This window comes from Cebus imitator, unplaced genomic scaffold, assembly GCF_001604975.1.
Source record: "Cebus imitator isolate Cc_AM_T3 unplaced genomic scaffold, Cebus_imitator-1.0 Scaffold190, whole genome shotgun sequence".
Classification (NCBI taxonomy): Eukaryota; Metazoa; Chordata; class Mammalia; order Primates; family Cebidae; genus Cebus; species Cebus imitator.
In genome coordinates this window covers 1,678,341-1,702,113 of record NW_016107505.1, presented here as the reverse complement: position 1 = coordinate 1,702,113, position 23,773 = coordinate 1,678,341, and the positions used below count along the sequence as shown (strand labels likewise).

The following is a 23,773-nucleotide window of genomic DNA, read 5'->3' as shown; positions in this document are numbered from 1 at the left end:
TTCCTGGACTCAGACAATCCTCCCACCTCATTCTCCTGAGCAGCTGGGACTGCAGGTACATGCCACCGCACCTGGCTAATTTTTCTAACATTTCTGTAGAGATGTCTTGCTATGTTGCCCAGGCTGGTCTCAATCTCCTGGTCTCAAGTGATCCTCCCAGCCTGGCCTCCCAAAATGCTGTGATTATAGGTGTGAGCCACCATGCCCAGCCCTATATATATCTTAGGCATATCTTTTTATATACCTTCTATTTCTTGTTATACATATGGCATATGTATACTTACATATAAATAGATTTGATTTAAATAACTAGCTCATGCTACTGTGGGAGCTGGCAAGTCCCAAATCCGTAAGACAGGCTGGTGGGCTGGAAACTCAGGCCAGAGTTGGCACTGTAATCCTGAGGCAGAGTTTCTTCCTCTCCAAGAAACTGGTTTTGCTCTTAAGGCCTTCAACTGATTAGATGAGGCCCACCCACATTACAGATAATAATCGTTTACTTAAAGTCAGCTGATGTGGACAGCATCCACGTCTATAATGTGCCTTCTCAGCACCACTGGAGCTCACTGTGCAATGGAACTGCTGGGCACTGGAGCCCAGCCAGGCCAACATGTGAAAATGAGCATCAGGGGCCTGAGGAAGCTCAGCGTGGGTGCTGGGTCAGGAAGGGAGAGGGCCCTGCGGTGGGAGTTGGCTGGGCCAGCACTGGGAATGGAAGGAAGCACAGTGTGGCTGGAGCAGAGTGAGGAAGGGGAGCAGGACGGGAGGTGGGAGAGGCTGCATCAGATGGAAGGTTGGGAGCAGTTTGGCATTTGCTCCGAGTGATGTAGTGAGTGCGTGGTATGGACCCCTACTGACCTGGAAATGGGGTCATTCAGACCCCATCTAGTAGCACAACCTCTACCTCAAGGCCAGGCTTGTGTCAGGCCTGGGGACACAGGACCCTGTGAGGCTGAACGGGAAGGCCAGCATAAAACCCCAAATAGTGCCTTGGACAGATGTATGGGGTAGGAGACTTGTTAATAAGCAGGTTCATGACCTGCTTCATCCTCCCCAAACCCACATTTTCATGGGGGTAAATTTAACTTTGACTTCAGTAAGTACCTGACTGAGAAACTGAGGGGTGGAGTGGTGCCATGGACTGCAGTCCAGCTTCTGGAGTCAGACTGTGTTTGAATCCACCTTGGGCAGGTGGCTGAACCTCTGTGAGCCTGTTTCCATCTGTAGAGTGGGGGTGATGAGAGGAGCCCCTCAGAGGTGGGTAATGACTCCATCAATGAGGCCATTATTCGAGCCCCCTCAGGGTTCCTCTTGGGGAAATGTGGAGTTTCCCACTGAGTGGGGAGCTTGCCCAGGAGGCAGAAGCCCAGGGGAGTGAGACCCACCTGGCAGTGCAGCAACCGCTCCAGAGGAACCTCAGTGCCCTCCATATCAGCTTGGGTTGCACGGAAAAGAAACAGGAGGGACCTTAGAGGTGGCCCCACCAGTTCTTTGGATGGGAGAGGGGGATCGTGATGGTGCAGCCTCGATCCCATCTCTGCTTCACATATTGAGGAGTCCAGGAAACCAAGGCCAGGAGTCAAGTCCTGAGAAATTCAATATGTCCATCTCCAGAAGTAGTCCAGTGTAGGCAAGGAGCATGAACCTTGGAGCCCCAGTGGACCCCAGCTCATATCCTGGCCCCTCCACTTCCATGCTGTGTTCCCTCAGGTAGCTTACCTTTCCTCACTGAACTTCAGATTCCTTATCTGTACGACATGCACGTGAATCCCTACCTCAAGGATCCTGTGAGGGTTAAATGAGCATTTCATCTCTCCAAAGGGCCTTAAGACTGTCTTCCCCCTCCATTTTGCCACTAAAGAGTAGTGAAATCTTGTGTACATATTAGCTAATATTTGTTGACTGCTGTAACATCCCATTCTCTGCAGTTCACACATATCATCTCATTTATTGCCACAACAGGTGCAACTAAAACAATATCTGATCAAGACTCGCTGCTGGAAACCACCACAATCCCACATGAGAAGCCAGCCTGAGGATGACGCTAACGCATGAAAGGAAAGCCAGAGAGTCACACAGAACCAAAGCTATGGCTCCAATGATGAGAGCCTAGATCAAACCCACCCTGATGCCCACTTGACTGCCAGAATTTGAAAAATGGTCAACCTTGTTTATACACATCACAGTGGCTGTTTTTGCTATTTGCAGAATGCGCTTGCTGATATAATTTTTTTTTCTGTATTATTTCTTTATGTACACCATTGTCAGGGAGTGTGGAACAATGGGAAATGCCAGGACATTAGCAACCAGTAGTATCAAATATCAACACAAAGAGGACAGTCTAAAATGCCCAAGAGAAAGTACCCTTTGAGGAACACTCTTATGTGTAAACAGAGCTTCACTCGACCTTAGGAAACTCACTTAAAGTTACTGATGTGGTCTAACTGTTGGTGCCTCCCCATATTCACATGTTGGAAACTCAGTCCCCAGTGTAATAGTATGAAAAGGGAGGACCTTTGGGAGGTGATGAGGAGATGAGGGCAGAGCCCTTGTGACTGGGATTAGCACCCTTATAAGAGGCCTGAGGAAGTCTACCGTTCTCAACCACGTGAGGACACACCTAAAAACACTACCTATGAAGAACACACCCCATCAGACACCAAATCTGCCAGAGCCTTGATCTTGGACTTCCCAGCATCCAGAACTGTAAGTGATAAATTTCTATTGTTTATAAATTACCAGGTCTAAGGTCTTTTGTTACAGCAGCAGGAAGGGACTGAAGACAGTTGCTTTCACATTTAGCTGCAAAAATAGCTATAAAAATAGTCTGTGCTAAGATGTGTATACTTATTGCATACATGCACATTTAATCTTGAATATCAAACCTGCTGCTCTTTCTTTTCCCTCTTGCTCCCCCCACAATCACTGAAGCTGATTTTGACCAGACAACTAGTCAAAACAGAAGACTGTTTAAAATGACATAGTGTCCCTTAACAGTTTTATTTTTTAAAAAAATGTTAACAGACCACTCTAAGAAACTTTGGCATTAAAAGCAGTAGTTATTGTTATTTGCTAACTCTGAAAAAAAAATTTCCCCTCACAAACAACTGGCAAACTGGTGTCTTCCAATGCATGCTGCAGGGAAATGGTGGATGGAGGGACAGAAAGACCCGCAGGCTCCCAACCCACCGAGAAAATGCAGACGGTGACAAGCTGCATCTGGATGCCAGGGTGTATCTGACAAAGGGAGAGACGGTTCAAGGTTCACCTGATGAGGCCACCTCCCTCCCCAACACCTCCACTTGGCCATTGAAGAAACAGATGTGGAGGAACAGATGTGGAGGCCAGTGTGACCTGTCCAAGCTCATAGGACAATTACTCAGAGGACTAGTCTGGAACCATGATGTCTGTTACCAGCAGCCATGGCTCAGCTACAGTGAACCTTGAAGTGTCCCCAGATACATCAGACACTGAGGGGCTTGCTTTCTGAGGCCCAGTAAGGGGGGGTACATGTGATTGGACAGCTGCTCTACAACCCCCCCCCCCGTTCCTGAGCTCCCCTGACCCTGAGTCCCCAACCCAGAGAAGAACTTCTCACAGGACGGATCAGGCAAGCATTTGGCGCCAAGGCAAGCCATGCACCGAGCGCTCAGGTATGAATCCGAAGGTGGCGCGTCAGGTTCGTGTTGCGGCTGAACGTTTTCCCGCACTCGCCACACCGGTAGGGCTTCTCACCAGTGTGGATCCTCTGGTGCACAGTGAGGGACGAGTTCTTGATGAAGGACTTCCCGCACTGGCCGCAGCGGTAGGGCTTCTCGCCGGTGTGGATGCGCTGGTGCTCAATGAGGTAGGCGCTCTGGCTGAAGGCCTTGCCGCACTCGCCGCACTTGTAGGGCTTCTCACCCGTGTGCACGATCTGGTGCACGATGAGGGACGAGCGCCCCGTGAAGTGCTTCTTGCAGATGTAGCACTCGTAGGGCTTCTCGCCAGTGTGGATGCGCTGGTGCTGCGTGAGCGAGGAGTTCTTGCTGAAGGCCTTGCCGCACTCGCTGCACTCAAAGGGCTTCACGCCAATGTGGAAACGCTGGTGCTGGATGAGGTAGGAGCTCTGGCTGAAGGCCTTGCCGCACTCGCCGCACACGTAGGGCTTCTCGCCTGTGTGGTTCCGCTGGTGCAGGGTGAGCGAGGAGCTCTTGTTGAAGGCCTTGCCGCACTCCTGGCAGGTGTAGGGTTTCTCCCCTGTGTGCGTGCGCTGGTGCTCGGTCAGGTGCATGTTCTGGCTGAAGGCCCGGCCGCACTCAGGGCACACGTATGGCTTCTCCCCGGTGTGCGTGCGCTGGTGAACAATGAGGTGCATGTTCTGGCTGAAGGCCTTGCCACAGTCCCCGCACGCATAGGGCTTCTCCCCCGTGTGGATCCGCTCATGCTGGGTGAGGGACGAGGTCTTGCGGAAGGCCTTGCCGCACACGTGGCAAGCATACGGCTTCTCGCCCGTGTGCGTGCGCTGGTGGACCGTGAGGTTCATGCGCTGGCTGAAGGCCTTGCCGCAGTCCGCGCAGGTGTAGGGCTTCTCACCCGTGTGCACCCGCTGGTGAATGGTGAGGGAGGAGCGCTCGATGAACTGCTTCCCACAGGCGTCGCACTCAAACGGCTTCTCCCCCGTATGGATCCTTTGGTGCTTTAACAGGGACGAGCTTCGGCCAAAGGCCTTGCCACACTCATCACAATCATAGGACTTCTTCTCCACCCAGGGCATGAGGGGCTTACTGAGTTCTGAAGTGCTGCAGAAGTTCTTGCCATGCCTTATGGGTGGACAGGCCTCCTTTTTCTTGGTATCGTCTGGCTGTGGTGGGACCAGGACAGAGCTTTGGTTGGCAAATGCCCTCAGGTCATGACATCCGGGTACTGAAGCCCCCAAGAGTTTGTTTCCCTGGGGAATTCCCAATGGCTCCCACTCCACCCCTGCATCTCCCTGCGGCCTCCCTGGCCAACTGCCTGGTTCCCACGCTCCTTCTGAGGCAGGACCTTGGGAACCCTTCCTCGTGGGTCCTCCCATGGCCACCCCTACAACGGAAGGCTTGTCTTCCAAAATGTCATTTTTTGGATCCAACTCTTTCATTTCAGGTCTAGTCTCCCAGTCTGAAAAAAACAAAAACAGAAGATGCAAATATATATAGTTAAAGATGCTGGGAGTGGGGAATTTCCGGAGTGGGGAATTTCCACAGCGGGAAGAAGCAAATGAAACCGACCACAATGAGTCCCACGGCATAGAGCGAGTTAGCAAATAAGAACCTTGGATCAGAGAGGGAGGGAGGAGGGAGACATGGAACTGAAGCCAATGTGGTTTATAAGCCAGTGTCAACACAGGAGGTGAGCAGGGAGAACCAATGTCACTTCAGAAGAGAGAGAAAAGGGGCACCAGGAACTGAGATAGGCCACACCTAGAGAGAAACTACAGCAGTGGCCCAGGCTTGCAGGAAACGAACTGCAGGCTCTGCAAACTTGAGCAGGAATGAGTGCACCTGGCTCCTGACTTGCAGGGTCCTCCTCACTGCATCTTGCATGTCCACAACCAGTCATGCTACCCAAAGCATGCTTTTATCAGAAATAATAAGATGGTTAGGCATGGTGGCTCATGCCTGTAATCCTAACATTTTGGGAGGCTGAGGCAAGGAGTGTTTGAGACCAGCCTGGGCAACATAGTGAGACCCCCCATTGCTACTAAATTGTTTTTAAAAAATTAGCTGGGAATGGTAGCACATGCCTACTATCCCAGCTACTTGAGAGGCTGAGGTGGGAGGATCACTTGAGCCCAGGAAATCGAGGTTGCAATGAGCTATGATTGCATCACTGCACTCCAGACTGGGTGACAGGGTGAGACCCTGTCTCTAAATAAATAAATATTGAAAAAAATAAAGAAAAAGAATAAATACGTAATAAAATAGCTAGCATTTAAACGGGCTGTGTTGGTTATTCTCTACTTCTTCAACCCACTTTCCATTCTCCACCCTTCTCTGACCTGCCCTGTACTCAGGATGCTAACTTTGCCCACTGGCTTCCTGTGTGTTTGGCCAAAGGCAGGAAACTGGAAGGGAAAGGAGAGAGAAGTTGGGCATTTCTCCTGCCCCTTTCCCACTTCTCTTGATGTAGCTGCCCCAGGGTTGCTGGATCAAGATCCTCTCTCCTGGCTGGAGCTTCCGCTCCTGCTAGCTCATCACACACCTGCCCTGGCTGGCCCCAGCCCTCCCACACCACGGCCCTCTTCTCAGCCTCAGCACGAGGAATGTTCATACCCACAGGACCTCTCATGTTGCCCCAGCACATCCCTCTCTGCTGCCTGGTTCTTGGGTGGCAGGCATTCTGTGGAGCTTGGGTTCAGCCCCTCTTCTCTGCCTATCCACCTCTCCCTGGCTAACTACCTCCATGCCCACAGCTTCAGTCACCTTCCGCGTGTGTCCTGTTCATTTCTAAACCTCAATATCTAGCCCAGGTTGGCTCTCTGGAGTCTAGACTCTGCATCATGGGACTCATTCCCAGCATTTAAAAATTGATGTCCATGTGGCTGCTAGCTCATAAAAGACATGAAGATATGGCCACATAGGGCCTCACTCTTATGGGTGACAAGACATTGGATGGGGCGCAGCTGTCCCCTCCCCCACATAAATGATCCACCTGGTAGTCCCTGAGGCCACCTGAGTTTGAGACCCCTCTCCTGAATCACACACTGGGCCTTCAAAGCCACACTAAGTGAATCTGGGTCTAAATGTTATCCACAGGCTGATACTGCTCAAAAATGTACCTCCAGCCCGGGCCTGCTTTCTGGGGTATGACCAAAATGTTCAAGAAAGCCTGGCATCTCAACTGGATAGCCCAAGCCTAAGACATCTGATAGGAAACTTGGGATTTCAGAGTTTCTCCACCAAAATCTTTCAAACACCGCATGTTCTCACTCATAGGCGGGTGTTGAACAACGAGAACACATGGACACAGGGAGGGGAGCACTAGACACTGGGGTCAGCTGGGGGGAAATAGGGGAGGGATGGTGGGGGTGGGGAGTTGGGGACAGATAGCAAGGGGAGAGATGCCAGATGTAGGTGATGGGGAGGAAGGCAACAAATCACACTGCCACGTGTGTACCTATGCAACAATCTTGCATGTTCTTCACATGTACCCCAAAACCTAAAATGCAATAAAATAAATGGGGAAAAAAAACAAAAATCAAAACAAAACAAAACAAAAGCAAAGCCCATGAAAAAGACTTAGTAAAATAACTCAGACATGAAAGGATGAACACTATGTGATTCCACTCATCTGAGGTACCTGGAGGTTGGATTCCCAGAGACAGAAGGTAGAACAGAGGATGCCAGGGGCTGAGGAGTGGGATGGGAGGTGGTGATTAATGGGGATAGAGTTTCATTTACAGAAGATGAAAAGAGTTTTGGGGATGGACAGTGGTGATGGCTAAACAAAAATGTGATGTCTTTAAGGCATTTCTCCTGCCCCTTTCCCACTTCTTTGGTGTGGCTGGTTATGAGTACACTGAACTGTACTCCTAAAAATGGTTAACATGGTAAATTTTATATTCTGTGTATTTTTTCACATTTTAAAATATAACATTAAAAAAAATGTTTTAGAGAGACTTTGGAGACACCCGACTTACCCTTTTCCTCCCACTGTCCTGACTGCTAGCAAGCATCGCTGTGTACAAACAGCCTGAATCAGACCAAATCTCCCTGTCCCCACTGACAAACATCCGGCTGGCCACTGAGGGTCTTTGTCTGAAATGCAACAGCAGCTCCTACCTGTCCTCCCCACCCCATTTCCACCTCTGTGATGCATCCTCCACTCCTCTGGGAGTAGGGTCTTCTGAAGAGTCAGATCAAGCCCTCCCGTGGCCTCCCTACTATACTGAGAATGAAGCTAGCACCTTCCAGCAGCCTCAGGGCCCTCAGCAACCAGCCAGCCTGCCTGAGTCATCCCCTGCCCACCCTCTCTCCCTCATTTTTCAATACCATGCTCTCCCTCTTGTCCGTGTGAAGTTCTTCCTGCCTCAGGGCCACTGCACCCGCTGTGCTGCAGACCTGCCATGGATGCCCTTCTCATCCTTCAGGACTGTTTCCCCACTGCCCCACAGGAGCCTTCCCAATCCACCCTAGGTAAGGAAGGAAGGTCCTCCTGCCCATTTCTGTATGAACACTCAGTGGCCTGGGGCAAATTTTCTCTGCCTGTCCCTTGATCTGTTTATTATCAGCTCCCAGGAGGAGTCAGCTTCACCACAGGCAAGGGCCTTGCTCACCCCCAAGCTCCTCACACAGCCTACACAAGGAAGGCACCAGATGAGCGAGTATGGAGCCCTGGCAACATGCCTGGTACAATGCTGAGCAATCTGCATGGATCTCTAGAGACTCTTACAATCATACATGAGTTAAGTACAGTAGTGGACAGTTATGATCATCCCATTTTGCTTACGAGGAAACAGATTCCAAGAAGGGAGTCAGATATGTTTTCGAGGGTACATAATACACCTGAGGTGCGGCTAGGATCCAAGCCCTGGATGTGTGGCCCCGAGCTGTGGCTCCTGAGGAGTGACTATATTGTCATGTATTGCTTTTCCCATCTCAGAGAAAAGAGCTGAGAAATACTTAATGCAGGAGAATGATCATGGTTTAGAGACCTCAGTCAGGGTGTGGCACAATGCCCAGATGTTGGCACAGGTGGTAGTGCGGGGTCTAGACTCAGTGGAGAGAACACTGTCTCCAAGGGTGATGGCAAATTTGGTTTGGGTTGGATAGGGTCTGAGATGCTCCGGAATATGAGCTGACAGCGATTGGAGAGGACCAGGAGTCTTGGTTGCGAATATAGCCAGAAGTCTCCTGGAGTGAATATTACCTCAAGAAATCAGGAGAGTTGTGGGCAGAATACCAGCAGAGGGACGGGGGGAAGGAAGTCACCTCCCTTTCACAGGTAGAGATCATCCACAAACAGGAAACACTCAGCGCTCAACCATGACAGCTGTGAAAACACAGTTCCATGCCACCCAGATTAAAACTACCCCACCACACCTTTTCTGTAATCAGGTCAGCAAAAGAGCAGGAAGTCTGATGGCATGGCCACTGTCATGGGAGACGTCCCAAGCTTCTGCAGAGGGTACTTTGGCCAAAAGCCGTTAATGTGCAAAATGTTATTCATTCCTTTTGATACAAATGTAGGTGCATTCTTTCTTCACATTACTAAATCTCTTGTCTTTCATAGTTTCTTTTTCCGTTTTCTGTCTTTCTATGCTTGTTTCTGATTACAAAGTAATTCACACTTGTTTCTAAAACATCAAATACCAAAACAGTAATGGAGAAAATGGAAGTCTCTGTAACCTCAGCACGTTGGGAGGCTGAATCGGGCAGATTACTTGAGGTCAGGAGTTTGAGACCAGCTTGCCAACATGGTGAAACCCTGTCTCTACTAAAAATACAAGAATTAGCTGTGTGTGGTGGCAGGTGCCTGTAATCCCAGCTACTTGGGAAGCTGAGATGCCTGTATTCCCAGCTACCTAGGAGGCTGAGACAGGAGAATCACTTGAACCTGGGAGGTGGAGGTTGCAGAGAGCTTTGTGCCACTATACTCCAGCTTGAGCAACAGAACAAGACTCTGTCTCAAAAAAAAAAAAAAGGACGTCTCCTGTAATCTCACTCACCAGAGTTAACAGTTTGGTTTCTATTTTAGACTCCCCTCGGACACATACCTTTAAAAAATACATACAACACACCTGTAAATGCACACATACATTTTTCCTCCCAAATGGGGCTTTCGTCCAAGACAGAGTATAAAGGATGAGATTCCCTCAAGCCTGAAACAAAATATATAAAACAATGGTTGTGAAGACACTGAATATCAGACAATGAAGGGCAACAATCCCTGAGAAAAGAAAATCAAACAAGGTGGGTCCTACAACTGCCCCAGAGGCTGGGAAGTTTCCAGGCTCTGACAAAGGAAAGGAAAATTGAGGCACAGTCTGGCAGACTTCCCAAGTTCAGGAGACGGAGTTGAGAGACCAAGGCAGACAGAGTTCCCAGGACAGACCAAGGCGGAGCTCCCAGGAGAGACTAGAGGGGAATGAGCTGCGCAGAGAGTATTCTGGAGACCTGCAAAGAACTCCCTCCAGTAGTCAGCAGAGTATTGGTCAAAAGGTGCATGTAAGGAAACTACCCAACACAGCAAAAAGCCATCTGAAAGGATTTGAAAACAGTGCCCAGTGCTTTTTCCTACCAGTCAGACTGTAAAGCCTTGTCATTAATGGGGCTTTAGGCAGAACACCCAGAATGGTCTTGTGGAGAATGTCTTTCTAGACTGAGTGCAAGTCATAAGAGCAAGATCTGAAAGGATGACATTCCTTGGTATTGGTGCAAAGGCCGACGAACAGATGGACAGAGCAGAATTGAGAACTGGACCCACACTTGTATAAACTACTGATTTTTGACAAAAGTGCAAAGGCAATTCATTGGAGAAAGTTGTCCTTTCAACAAACGATGTTGGACAACTGGACATAAATTTGCCCTCCCATCCCAGAATAAACTTGGCTTAATACTTTACATCATATTAAGAAATTAACTCTAAATGGATCAAAGAACAAAATGTAAAACCTAAAACTATAAAACTTACAGAAGAAAATCTCGGAGGCCTTGGGATAGGACAAGATTTCTTACAAATGACACCAAAACCAAAAAAATTGATAAATTGGACTTCATTGAATTAAAAGCTTCCATTCTTCAACAAATTGTGCTGGGCCATCTGGATATTCACATGTAAAGGAATGATGCTGAGCTCCTTTCTTACACCAGTCATAAAAATTAACTTAAAATGGATCAAAGACCTCAATGAAGTGCTAAACCAGTAAAACCTTAGAAGAAAACACAGGAATAATTCTTCATGACTTTGGGTTAGGTTTTTCAGATATAACACCAAAAAATGCAGGCAACAAGAACAAAAAAAAATAGATAAATCAGACTACATCAAAATTTAAAACTTTAGAGTCAGAAACAATGCTATCAAGAAAGTGAAAACAATCCACAGAATGGGAGGAAATATACGCACAGCTTGTATCTGATTTAAAAAACTTGTATCAAGTATAATGAACTTTCAAAATTCAATAATAACCCAGTGGAAAAAACAAAACAAAACAGGCAGAAGACTTGAAAGGATACTTTACCAAAGAGAATATACAGACAACAGCAAATAAGCACATGAAAAGATGGTCAATATCAATGAAAACCACAGTGTGATGAGACTACATACCTACAAGAAAGGCTACATTTAGAAGATAAAGCAATTGGAATGAAGCTTGTGCACTGCTGGTGGAAATGTGAAATAGCAAAATCACTTTGGAAAACAGGTTGGCAGTTTCTTTAAAAAGTTAAAAATACATGTACCACGTGATCCAGACTTTCTACTCAAGACAAGGAAAAGCAAATGTCTACACAAAGAACCATACACAAATGTTCACAGCAGCTTTATTTGTAATAGCCCAGAACTAGAAACAACCCAAATGTTCATCACCAGGCGAACGGCCAAACAAATTGTGGCATACCCATACAGTAGAATAATAATACAGAGACAGAAATAAATGAACTATGATACATGCAATGACATGGGTGAATTTCAAAATAATGCCAAGTCAAGCCAAAAAAAAGTCAGACCAAAAAAAAAAAAAGAGTACATACTGTATGATTCCATGTATATAAAATTGGAGAACAAGCAAACTCAACTACAGTGACATAAAGCAGACCAGTGGTTTCCTGGGGATGGGGATTGAGGAAGGGGAGGAGGGTAATAAAGGGGTATGAGGAAACTCTTGGGGGTGATGGATATGTGCATTATCTCCATCACAGTGATAGTTTTCTGGGTATGAACTATGTCACAAGGCATCAAACTCTTCACTTTAAATATGTACGGTTAATAACAGGTCAATGATACCTCCAAAAAGCTGTTAAAAAAATAGGACGATACTCTAATTCCAAAAGTGAGTGTTTCTACCTAACAGTATGTTGTGGGATATCTTTTCATGGTGGTACCTACAAACAGTCCTCAGCTTTGAAGAGCTGCCTGGTTTCTATCATATGGATAGACTACATTCAGTCTTATATAGCTGGGCATTTAGGTAGTTTTCCTTTATTTTTCTTCCCATGGAAGACTTCGCATACTTACATGAGAATTTCTAAAGGGCAGATCTGTAAAAATGGAATCCTTCAATATTTGCTTGGTCAAGCTATCCTCCAGAGGACCTGTCCCAACTTTATACCCCTAAGATGATAGTCCTTTCCCCTACAGTCTTATAATATAGGCTATTATTCTTTTTGGTCTTTGTGCGCCTCATGGGCAAAAACTGCCGGTTTCTCAATTTGTATGTCTCCAGTAGTAAGGTTTAAAAAACTTTTATGGCCGGGCACAGTGGCTCACGCCTATAATCCCAGCACTTTGGGAAGCCGACGCGGGTGGATCACGAGGTCAAGAGATCGAGACCATCCTGGTCAACATGGTGAAACCCTGTCTCTACTAAAAATACAAAAATTAGCTGGACATGGTGCCACGCACCTGTAGTCCCAGCTTCTCGGGAGGCTGAGGCAGGAGAATTGCTTGAACCCAGGAGGCGGAGGTTGCAGTGAGCCGAGATCGCGCAATTGCACTCCAGCCTGGGTAACAAACTCCACCTAAAAAAAAAAAAAAAAAAAGAAAAAAAACTTTTATAAAGTGTAACTTTGTGTATTTCCAGATCTATGAATCACGAGCTCATAAGTTTGGTCCATTTTTCTATCATTCACTTAGTCTTTTTCTTATTCCCAGGATTTTTCTTATTCCCAGGAGCTGCTTATATAATTATGACCCTTTGAATGTTATACCCATGAGAAATATTATTTCCCATATCTATCAACTTTATTTTTAGCTTCAAGTAGAGCAAATTTTAAAACTTTCCATGTAGTCAGATCTGTTGATCTTTTTTGTTTGTTTGTTTAATTTATTTCTGGTCCTGAAGTTATGGGCCAGTGATGAGTAACTCAACAAAGCTGCCCCTTACCCAGTGAGACCAGGTTCCTGTAGTTCTCCAGCATGACATCCCTGTACAGGTCCTTCTGGGCAGGCTCCAGCTGCTGCCACTCCTCCTGGGTGAAGTCCACAGTCACATCCCTGAACGTCACTGATTCCTGTAAGAGGAAACCCACATCCGCTCATCGCAGGGCTCTCCTTACAGAGGCCTGGAGGAATGGCCAGAAAAGCCAAGAAAATTTAGGGGAGGCAGATGGGATGTATCTGAAGTGATTTCAGTAAGATGCAGGGTTCTAAAGGGGTCACTCAGTTTTCTCTGTGTCTAGTTATATTGGGTTGGCACTCTGACACAGAAATAAATCCCATACGAGACATTCTGGAACAGAAGGTCACAGATCTGAGAACCAGATGGAAAGGAACCAAAGGCAAAGTGAGCCTAACTCAATGAATCAACAAATTAGGAGCACAGCAAAGGCAGAACCCCAGATGGAATCAGGGGCACAACTAACTTTTCTGAGCTCCTAAGCACCAAGCAACCAAGCAGCAAGCCCAGTGCTGGGATACAGACACAAAATTTCAAGAACTAGTTCCTCATGGCAAAGGCAGACTGACACACGCAATTTGGTAAATGCAATCATGAAGGTATGAACAAAGGTCTCCAGGTGCCTGAGTAATGCCAGCTGAAGGGGGTGCCCAGGAAGACTTTGAGTAGTCTGTGAAGAAAACTGGTGGTTGGGTCTTTAGGAGGAGATTCTGGGTAGGGAAGAGAGCTTGAATGAAGACCCAAATCTTAAAAGGCAGATTAGACTGCTGGGGAATGGAGAGAAGTCCACGTGGAAGGAGCAGTGCTTTGTGGTAGATGTGTCCACAGGCTGTGGCCTGTGGACTGAAAGAACCTAGCAGAGCAGGGTGGATGGTGATGAGGAGGAAGGCAACACTAGTCATTATGCAGCAGCTACTGTGTGCCAGGTACTACTCTTGGCGGTTGGTTCGGGTTGAATCAGACACCCCATTACCCCCCAGTTCATATGTTGATGTCCCAGCCTTCAAGGCCTCAAGAACATTACCTTATTTGGAAACAGGACTGCTGCAAATGTAATTAGTTAAAATGAGGTCATCCTGGAATGGAGGTAGGGGGGCCTAATCCAGCAGGGCTTGTGTCCTTATAGAAAGAGGAAATTTGTTTGTTTTTCAATTTTTAAAATCTCAATAGCTTTAGAAGTATTGGTGATTTTGGTTACAAGGATGAACTATACAGGGGTAAAGTTTGGGATTTTAGTGCACCCATCAACTGAATCCTGTACATTATACCCAATATGTAGTTTTTCATCCCTTACCCCTTCCCACCCTATCCCCTTCTGAATCTCCAAATTCTATTATACGACTCAGTATGCCTTTGTATATCCATAGCTTAACTCCACTTATAAGTGAGAACACACAGCATTTGGTTTTCCATTCCTGAATTACTTAACTTAGGATAATGGCCTCTAGTTCCACCTAAGTTGCTGTAAAAGACATTCTTTTTTATGGCTGAGAAGTTTTCCATGGTGTGTGTGTGCATGTATGTGTCTATGTGTATAAATGTGAGATATATATATATATATATATATATATGTAAGTATGTATGTATTACGTGTGTGTGTGTGTGTGTGTGTGTGTATCACATTTTCTTTAGCCACTGGTTGATGGGCACTTAGGTTGACTGCATATCTTTGCAATTGTGAACTGCACTGCAATAAACATACATGTGCAGGTGTCTTTTTGATATAATTACCTATTTTCCTCTGGGTTGACACCAAGTAGTGGCATTGCTGGATCAAATGGTAGATCTACTTTTAGTTCGTTGAGAAAGCTCAATACTGTTTTCCAAAGAAGTTGTACTAATTCACATTCTCACCAGCAGTGTATAAGCATTCCCTTTTTACCACATCCACGCCAATCGATTGTTTTTTGACTTTTAAATAATGGCCATCCTGACTGGGGTAATGTGGTATCTCACTGTGGTTTTAATTTGCATTTCAGAAAGGAAAAATTTGGATAGAGGCAGACATGCACACAAGGACAAGGCTGTGTGAAGAATGGAGTTACACCATTACAAGCCAAGGAACTGCCAGCAGGTGGGAGAGCGGCCTGGAACAGAGCCTTCCCTAGAGCTTTCAGAGGGAGTGTGCAGATACTTAGATCAGGGACTTCCAGCCTCCAGAACTGTGACAGGATAAATGTCCTTTGTTTAAGCTGCTCAATCTGTGGTACTTATTTACAGCAACCTTGAGAAACAAATACCGTGCTTCGCACATATTGATTCATTATTAACTCAAAACAGACCTACAGGGCAGGCGCTAACATAATAATAATAATATGCCTGTTTAAAAGTGATTGTTTTTCATCCCTAAAGCCCCCTTTCACACTCTGCACAGATATCTGCGGGCTTTGATTGCAATCTGGTGGTGTTTCTGCCTTAGCTGCTCCCTGTGAAGCTCTGTCAATAGGGGGCAGTGGAGGGAGGCTGGAAGGTGGAGATGCAGAAACCGAGGCACAGAGAGGGTAGGCTCCTGGATTAGGACACACAGCTAATGAGTGGGACAGCCAGGCTTTGAGCCTCCTTGCAGGCTGCTGTCTCTCATGAACCAGCCAGAGGGGCAAGTAATGAAAACTTGTGGTGCCCAAACATGTAGTCCTGACTCTGACCTCTGACCCCCACCCTATCCCCACACCTGCTCTGTCCCTGTACTCTGTTCCAGCCCTGCTAGCCTTCCATCTCTCCTTGAATCTACCCCAGGGCACTTGAACTAGCTGTTTCCTCTGCCCAGAATGCTCTTCCTTCAGGTTTGGCCTAAGCTGGCTCCTTCTTATGCATTCTTTGGAAGGTCTGAGCAGGAAAGGGACAGAATCTAATTTAGGTTTTACAAATGCACTCTGTATTTGCATGCCCATGTTCCTAGCAGCACTATTCACAACAGAAAAAAGGTGGAAACAACCCAAGTGTACACTGACAGATGAAAATATGAACAAAATGTGGTCTCTATATACAATGAAATATTATTCAGACTTAATAAGGAAGGAATTCTGACACATACTACAACATGGGTGAACCCTCAGGACATGATGCTCAGTGAAATACACCAGTTACAGAAAGAAAAACACTACAACAACCTCTCAAAAGGAAATACTCCCTCAAATCCACATCCTTAAACAGTCCTCTCTGACACTCCTCATAGGAGAACAGACTGATACAATGTCTATGGAGTGGCATTTAACAAAATCTATCAAAACTAATATGCAAATTATTTTGAACAGTTTAGACTAATTCAGATATATTAACATACATGCACAAGCATATATGTACAGGTATTGATCGATTTACCACCTATGCAACTTACAACCATTCAACTTTAAAACCACAATCGCTAGCCACGACTGCTCCGCATCTGGCAGCGCAAACGTTGCCCAGCTGGGTGTACGACAGCGCGGACCAGCTTCCGGCAGCACTACCATCTCCGCATGCACCATTTCAACTGTACATATAGCCTACTCAACTTACGACCAAATCGTGTTACGACCGGTCCGCGGTCCCAACCGTGGTCGTAAGTTGAGCACTAGCTGGATAAGGATATTTATTACAGCATCATATGAAGAAGCAAAAAGACTGAACACATCCCAAATGGCCATCAGTAGGGGTTTGGATAAATTAGGTCAGCAAATCCACCACAGTAAAATACACACAACTATAACAAAAAAAGGGGGGCAGTTCCTTGGCTGTAGACGTGGCATAATCTCCTGAATACACTGTTACATGAAAAAAAAAATCAATGCCCAGAACAGTGTGTCTAGTTTGTTAACATCTCCATAAAAGGAAATAATGAAGAGACATTTATACATATGTGCCTATACAGGTGCAGACTTTTTTATGGAAGTGAATGCAAGAAACTGGTAAGAATACACAGCTGGTGGGGATGTAAAATTGTTCAGCTGCTTTGGAAAACAGTCTGGCAGTTCCTCAAGTGACTAAACACAGAGTTACCTTATGACCTCTCACTTCCATTCTTGGTAGACATCTAAGAAAAATGAAAACATAATGCCACACAAAAACTATACACTGATGCTCACAGCAATGTGATTTGCAATAGTCCCAAAGTGGAAACAACTCATATTGTCCATCTACTGACGAATGGATAAATAATGTGGTTCATCCATATGACAGTTCTGACACATGCTACAACGTGAATGAACCTGGAAAACATACCAAGTGAAAGATGCCAGGCACAAAGACTACAATGGATGCCTCATTTCTATAAAATGTCTGGAATAGGCAAAACAGAATGAAAGTAGATTAATGGATGCCTGGTGGGGGTGAAGGTAGGTTGGAGGGAAATTGGGAGTGACTGCCAACTGCCAATGGGCAAGGGGTTTCTTTTTGGAATGATAAAAATTTTCTAAAATATTGTGGTGTTGGTTGCATAACTCTGTAAATAAAAAGCACTAGATGTTAACACATCTACTTTATATGGGTGGATTTTATGATACATGAATTACACCTTAGTAAAGCTCTTAACCAAAAATGAATCTGGTAAGAGCAGGTGATGCCAGTGGTTTCAGTATGGGGCAGGAGGGTGAGAGAATTCATTTTCCAGTTTACTAATTTTCAGATAGGTGCATTGTACCTACTATTTGTTCAATTAAAAGGTTAATATTATACATTTTATGTCTTTAAAATGTTCAGACATTTTATTTCTGGAAATCTATCCCAACAAGATAACCCAAAAATTGGGCAAATTGCACAAAGATGTCCACTCCATCTTATTTATATGGTCAAGCCTTTGGACAACCATAACACCCATGGCATGGGATTCATTAAATAACAGCCCACTCCCATGGCTGATTATATAGCTATTTTCATTAAAAGATTATGCAGAGCTTTTCCATGTAGAGTTGCTTCTGGGTTTCCAAAATTATAAATACCACTTTATCCCAACCACATGAAAACAATACACAGGAAAAAGACAGAAGGAAACGTATCAAAATGTGGACAGTAGCTGTATCAGAGGAGTGACACTGTGAATATTTTCGTGTGTGTGTGTGTGTGTGTGTGTGTGTGTGTGTGTGTGTGTGTGTGTGTGTGTTAGCAGCCTTCAAGATAGCCCCGAATGATCGCAAACTCCTGGTATCCACAGCCTTATGTAGCCCCTTCGCTGTGCCAGGGTGATTCTGTGTGATCAACAGCATACAGCAGAAGCAGTGTGGTGCCACTCCCAAGGAAAGGTTATACGCACACTCATGTTCATGGGAGCACTAATCACAGTTGCCAAAAGGTGGAAGCACTGGACACAGAAGTTAAAATACTGCCTGATTCCATCATTTAAATGAAGAGATGCCAACCAAGGCCTCAGCTGTGCCATCCACACCAGCTAAAGAGACAGACATGCGAGCAAAGAAGCCAGCGGACTACTCCAGCCCAGCTGCCACCCAACTGCCACCACACGAGAGGTGCCAGGCAGGAAATGCCCAGCTGAGTCCATCAACCCCAAAATAGTAACAAATTGTTTTTGAGCCATTAAGTTTTGAGATGGCGGCGACCCAGCAAAATATAACTGGATCAGAAATTTAACTGGTGCTTTTTTTTTTTTTCTGGGCTACCAGAAAAGTATAGTCGAATTTTTACCCCCTAAACAGGAATTCTAGGTCAATGGCATCTAATACATATTCTGACATACACTAAATACATTCATTGATGGTTACTGGAAACACAGAGAGTGATATTTCACCCATTTATGTATTCATTCAACCAATATTTATTGAGTGTCTACTATGCACCAGGGATTGGGCATACAACTGTGAATAAGACAGACATGATATTGGCACCAGGTTTCTTCCCCACTAATTCATTAGTAAATATTGATAAAAATAACTAATGTTCATTAAGCACATACTACATGTCAGGTATTGTTCTAAGCCCATTGGACATTATCATCTCACTTAATCTTTAAAACAACCTTACTAGGCAGGCACTTCTATGAGCTCATCTCTTTTACAAAGGGAGAGACTGAAGCACAAGAGGTCACCCAGATGGGAGTGGCAGCATTTTAAACCCAGTCAGTTCAACTCTCAGACCCAGTATTAGATGGCTTCATTCACATATAATACTAATCTAGCATCACGGTCAAGGAGCAGTTTTGTTTGGATTAGACCCTAAGATGGATGGTATGTTCTTTGCCCATAAACAAGACAGCTGAATAAATATCACAGTGTCCCAGTTGGTGCTTCTCTTCCAGATAGATCATGAATGATCCTGAAGCTACTGACAGTCAACCTTGTCCCTAGTGTGGTGAAGGCCTGCACGTCTCGCATTATTGCTGGCTGATCACATCATCCATGCATGAGTCTGCAACATGAAGATCTTGAGTCACGCCACAGATTAAATTTCTGATCCAGTTATATTTTGTTGGGTAGCAGCTATCTCAGAATGTCATAGCTCAAAAACAACAATTTATTACTATTTTGGGGTTGATGGGCTCAGCTGGGCAGTTCCTACCTGGCATCTCTTGTGTGGTGGCAATTGAATGGCAGCTGGGCTAGAGTAGTCCAGTTTCTTTGCTGACATGTCTGTCTCTTGAGCTGGTGTGGATGGCACAGCTGAGGCCTTGGTGGGCATCTCTTTTTCTCCACATGGCTTTTGCTTATGGCTGGTTGGGCTTCCTCACAGCATGGCATGTGAGTAATGAGACACCTATTATGTCCTACAAAGGGACTTGCTGTTCTGAACTGATTCAGTAGGACAACCCCCATGGCACAAGGAAAGAATGGGAGCTCTGAGTGGGTACCACATACAAGATGTTCCTGGGCCTGAAGACAGCTGCACACATTTCTATTTTGCTCCTATGGCGGTTTGAAAATTGTTTTTAATTGTTACTCATAGGAAAAAATTGTTTTTAATTGTTACTCACAAGAAAAAAAATCCACAATTTACCAAGAAAATGAATTTCTAGTTTCTCTTTAAACACTAGAATATCTGGTCACTTTAGACTAGAGCTGAGTGGGGCAAGAGAACTCCAATTTGCCACAGGCCCCACCTACCCACTTACTTATGTAAAACACTCAGAATGGTAGTGTACAGCATACAGCAGGCACTCAGTAACTTCTAGCTATTGTTACTGACACCCAGAGCTCACTGGCTCTCTCCAGCATACTGAGTCTCCCCACCACCAACTGAATCCCAAGGGGAGGCCTTACCCCCACTGGCTAGTTCCTTCATGGTCCCAGGGTGCCCTTCTGGGGCTTGGGCTTAGGACAGCCTCCTCTGCCTGAGGGCTCAGCTTTGATAGAAAGCAGCTGGAGTGTTGGTTCAGAGTGTGGGCTCAGGGACCACACTCTGTGATAGAAAACTGGCTCTGCCTTTCACGAGCTGTGTTTCCTTAGACAACCGTCTTTCTCTTCCTGAGCCTCATATGTGAAGCTGGCTTCCTGATAACAATGTCCCCCTCCACAGGGTCATGAGGTTAAATGTGTACAGATATGGTCCCAGCACAGTGCCTCGTGTGATGGAGGAAGCTCTCAGTAAATGTTAACTCCTGCTATTATTTCATTTTGATATTTAACACGTATCTTACATACAATTACAGATCCTTACATTATATGATATTATTTGACTTTTGGCCCAATATATCTTTCAGCCAGCCCAGCTAATAATTCCTTCTTTTTTTTAATTTAAACCACTTGATTGAGGTGTGACTGATATACAAAAAGCTGTACATATTTAATAATGTACATAGTTTGGGGATGCATATACACCCATGAAACCATCACCACCATCAAGGCCGTAAACTGATCCATTACCTCCAAAAGTTCCCTCTCACCTCTATATTTACTTATTTTACAAAATTGTAATATAACAATTCCTTCTGGAAGTCTTCCCTAAGTACACCCACCTAATTCACTCAATAAATATTCACTGAGCAGTCTCCAGGCACCAAGCCCAGGCTGGCACCAGAGTTGTGCTAAGACACAGAACATAGCCTAACAGTTCTGGGAGCCCATCATGTTGGAACAGAACTGCTACAAAGGGCCTCTGAGTTCTCTGCATGTACGTGTCCAAGTCCACTCTTTCTAGTACTCCATCTTTTTCTGTTTCCCGTCTAACGTTACAAACCATTTCACAGGGAAAACTCGAAAACACTGAAATCAGACAGGCTCAATTTTTTAAAAAATCATAATGTAATAACACTAGTAGTAATTTGTGAAAAACCAAACTTAAACCAAAACTCCCAACCCTGTTGAAATAAAAACAATCAACAAATCTTCCTACATAATGTAGGTAAAAGAACTCAATACAAGAATCACAGATGAGATAAAAATGAAGACATCATGGTGCAATCACGTAGGAAAGCAGTCTGGTGGTTCCTTTAATAGTTAAATAGAGTTAACTATATGACCCAACATTCCATTCCACTTCTAGGTACACATCCAAGAGAATTGAGAACATATGTTCAAACAAATACTTATACATGAATGTTCATAACAGCATTATTCGTAACAGCCCAAAACTGGAAACAACCCAAATGTCCATTAACTGATGAAAGGATAAATAAACTGTGGTATAACCACACAGTGTATACTGTTCAATCAAAAAAAGGAATGAAGCCTTATATGTGGTACCACATGGATGAACCTTGTAAATATTATGCTGAGTGAAGGAAGCCAGTCACAAAAGACCATACGGTGTATGATTCCATTTATTTGAAATGTCCAGAATAGTCAAATTCATAGAGACAGAAAGCTGATTACTGGCTGCCAGGGGCTGCAGATTGATGGGGAAAACTGGGAATGAGTGCCAATGGGTACTCAGCTCCTTCAGCATGATGAAAATGTTCTGAAATTGACTGTGATGATGTTACACAACTCTATGAATGTACCCAAAATTAATGAATTATACACTTCGTGGTACATGATTTGTTACCTCAACAAAGGTATCAAATAAATGAAGACGGAATAAACCAAAGCTCCCAAATAAGTCAGTTGACACATTTACATAGCAAAATAAATTACAGGTAGATTCAAACATTCATTGCAAATATTCAAATGATAAATGGTAAAAAGGAAGAAAATATAGCTGCTATCTGACCTGTGGATGGAGAAGCAGCTTAAAGATGAAGAAAGACACCACGGTGGGAGAAACCAACAGATTTGATTTTTAAAATATGAAATGCTTTTATACAGAAAAAATAAAGAATAAAAAACAAAAAGCAAATCTGGGAAGAATATCTGCCACAAATATTTACACATACACATTTAAAGTATACTCAGATTCCTGTAGGCTGGTAAAGCACAAGATGTATCATTTCCCTGCCCACAGAAATGGCTAGTAAACATTTTCTAAGACTTGAACTTCACTAACGATACAAACAATGCTGTTCAGAAAGAGATCGCTTGGCACCACTTGTCCCCTATCAGGCTCATGGTTTATAGCATTTGTCATTTATATCCATTTGTCACTTATTATCATGGTGTAATATTGTACCAATCTAAATATATCCAACATGCAGAATAAAAGCCTGACAACAGCCATATAAACCAGCAGAGACCCACTCAGACAGGCTGGTGGGAATACATAGCATCATAATCGATTTGGAAAGTAGTATCAAAGGTCTCAAAAATACCCAACCCAATATTCCTCTTCAAGGAATCGCTCCTAAAGAAATCATATAAGACACAGGGGAAGATTTATGCTCAGTGTCCCTCACAACACTGTTTATAACCAGAAAAGAATACTTGGAAACCATTAAAGGTCCAACAACAGAGGAACTATTAAGTAAAACAGGGTATGGCCACTGAACAACACTTTTATGTGGTCATTAAAATGGATGTTACAAAGGAGTTTTTAGTGATGTGGAGAAATGCTCAGGATGAAATCTCTGATGAAAAAGCACTCTTTAATATTAAAATTGCTTAGCCAGGCTGAAACATTCCAGACTGATTATCTTTTGGGGTAAAGTCATGGGTGAATTTGTGGGCTTCATTCTCATAAGTGTCTGTACTTTCATCCCACATGTGGGCATTCACAAAGAGCATTTAGTGTGTTCGCCCATTTTAAAGGTCACACGTCCAGCATGGTCCTGCCTGGGATGGCACTCAATGTCATATGCCTAAACCACCACTTCCTGCAGGTACCCACCTGTGTCTCCTCAGAGCCCAGAGAGGTAGTTTGCCCATTCCAAAGCGTCCTTGTTCCCCAAAACTGACCCCACAGCCAGGGTCAGCATCGTCTGTAAGCACAGCCCTCCTTATCAGGGCAGACATAGCCCCAGGATATGGGACTGGGGGCCCTCGAGAGGGTTCGGGTGGCAGAGGCTCACCCAAAGGCAGGAATCCAGCCTTTGGAAAGGAGAGTGATAGGGCAACATGACTCACCAGTGCCTCATCAGTCAGCAGCTGAGCAGCCATCCCTCTGCTGCCTAAGGTGAACAGGAAGACAGGCCTGGGGAGAGCCAACAGGGCTGTAGGGAGAGGAGAGAGGAAGGCATGCTTAGAGACTAGGCCTGGGCTGGCCTCACAAATGCAGATGGGACAGACACACACCCACTGAGAGACAAGCAGAGACAGACAGACACACATACACACACACCAACAGTGAGTATTTACAGGGCTTACTGCAGGCAGGGAACTTGATGAATGTATCTCACTTGATCTTGCAACCATCCTGGAAGGTAGGCACTAATTCTGCCCACCCATTTCACAGATAAGGAGACTG

At 45.0% G+C, this 23,773-nt stretch overlaps 1 protein-coding gene across 3 annotated transcripts in view; it reads right to left on the bottom strand.

Moving 5' to 3' along the window:
• Positions 1-2,198: 2,198 nt before the first annotated feature.
• Positions 2,199-23,773, bottom strand: part of ZNF71 (zinc finger protein 71) — a 28,931-nt gene continuing 7,356 nt past the window's right edge. For 2 of the 3 annotated variants that reach the window (XM_017546654.2, XM_037745039.1), the window contains exons 2-4: positions 23,434-23,519; positions 13,064-13,190; positions 2,199-5,139 (exon numbers count right to left, since the gene is read on the bottom strand). In XM_017546654.2, coding sequence (XP_017402143.1) covers positions 3,650-5,139; positions 13,064-13,190; positions 23,434-23,466 — 1,650 coding nt within the window. In that variant the 5' untranslated portion in view covers positions 23,467-23,519 and the 3' untranslated portion in view covers positions 2,199-3,649. The remainder of the gene's footprint in view (positions 5,140-13,063; positions 13,191-23,433; positions 23,520-23,773) is intronic. The other variant, XM_037745040.1, reaches the window with a different exon arrangement.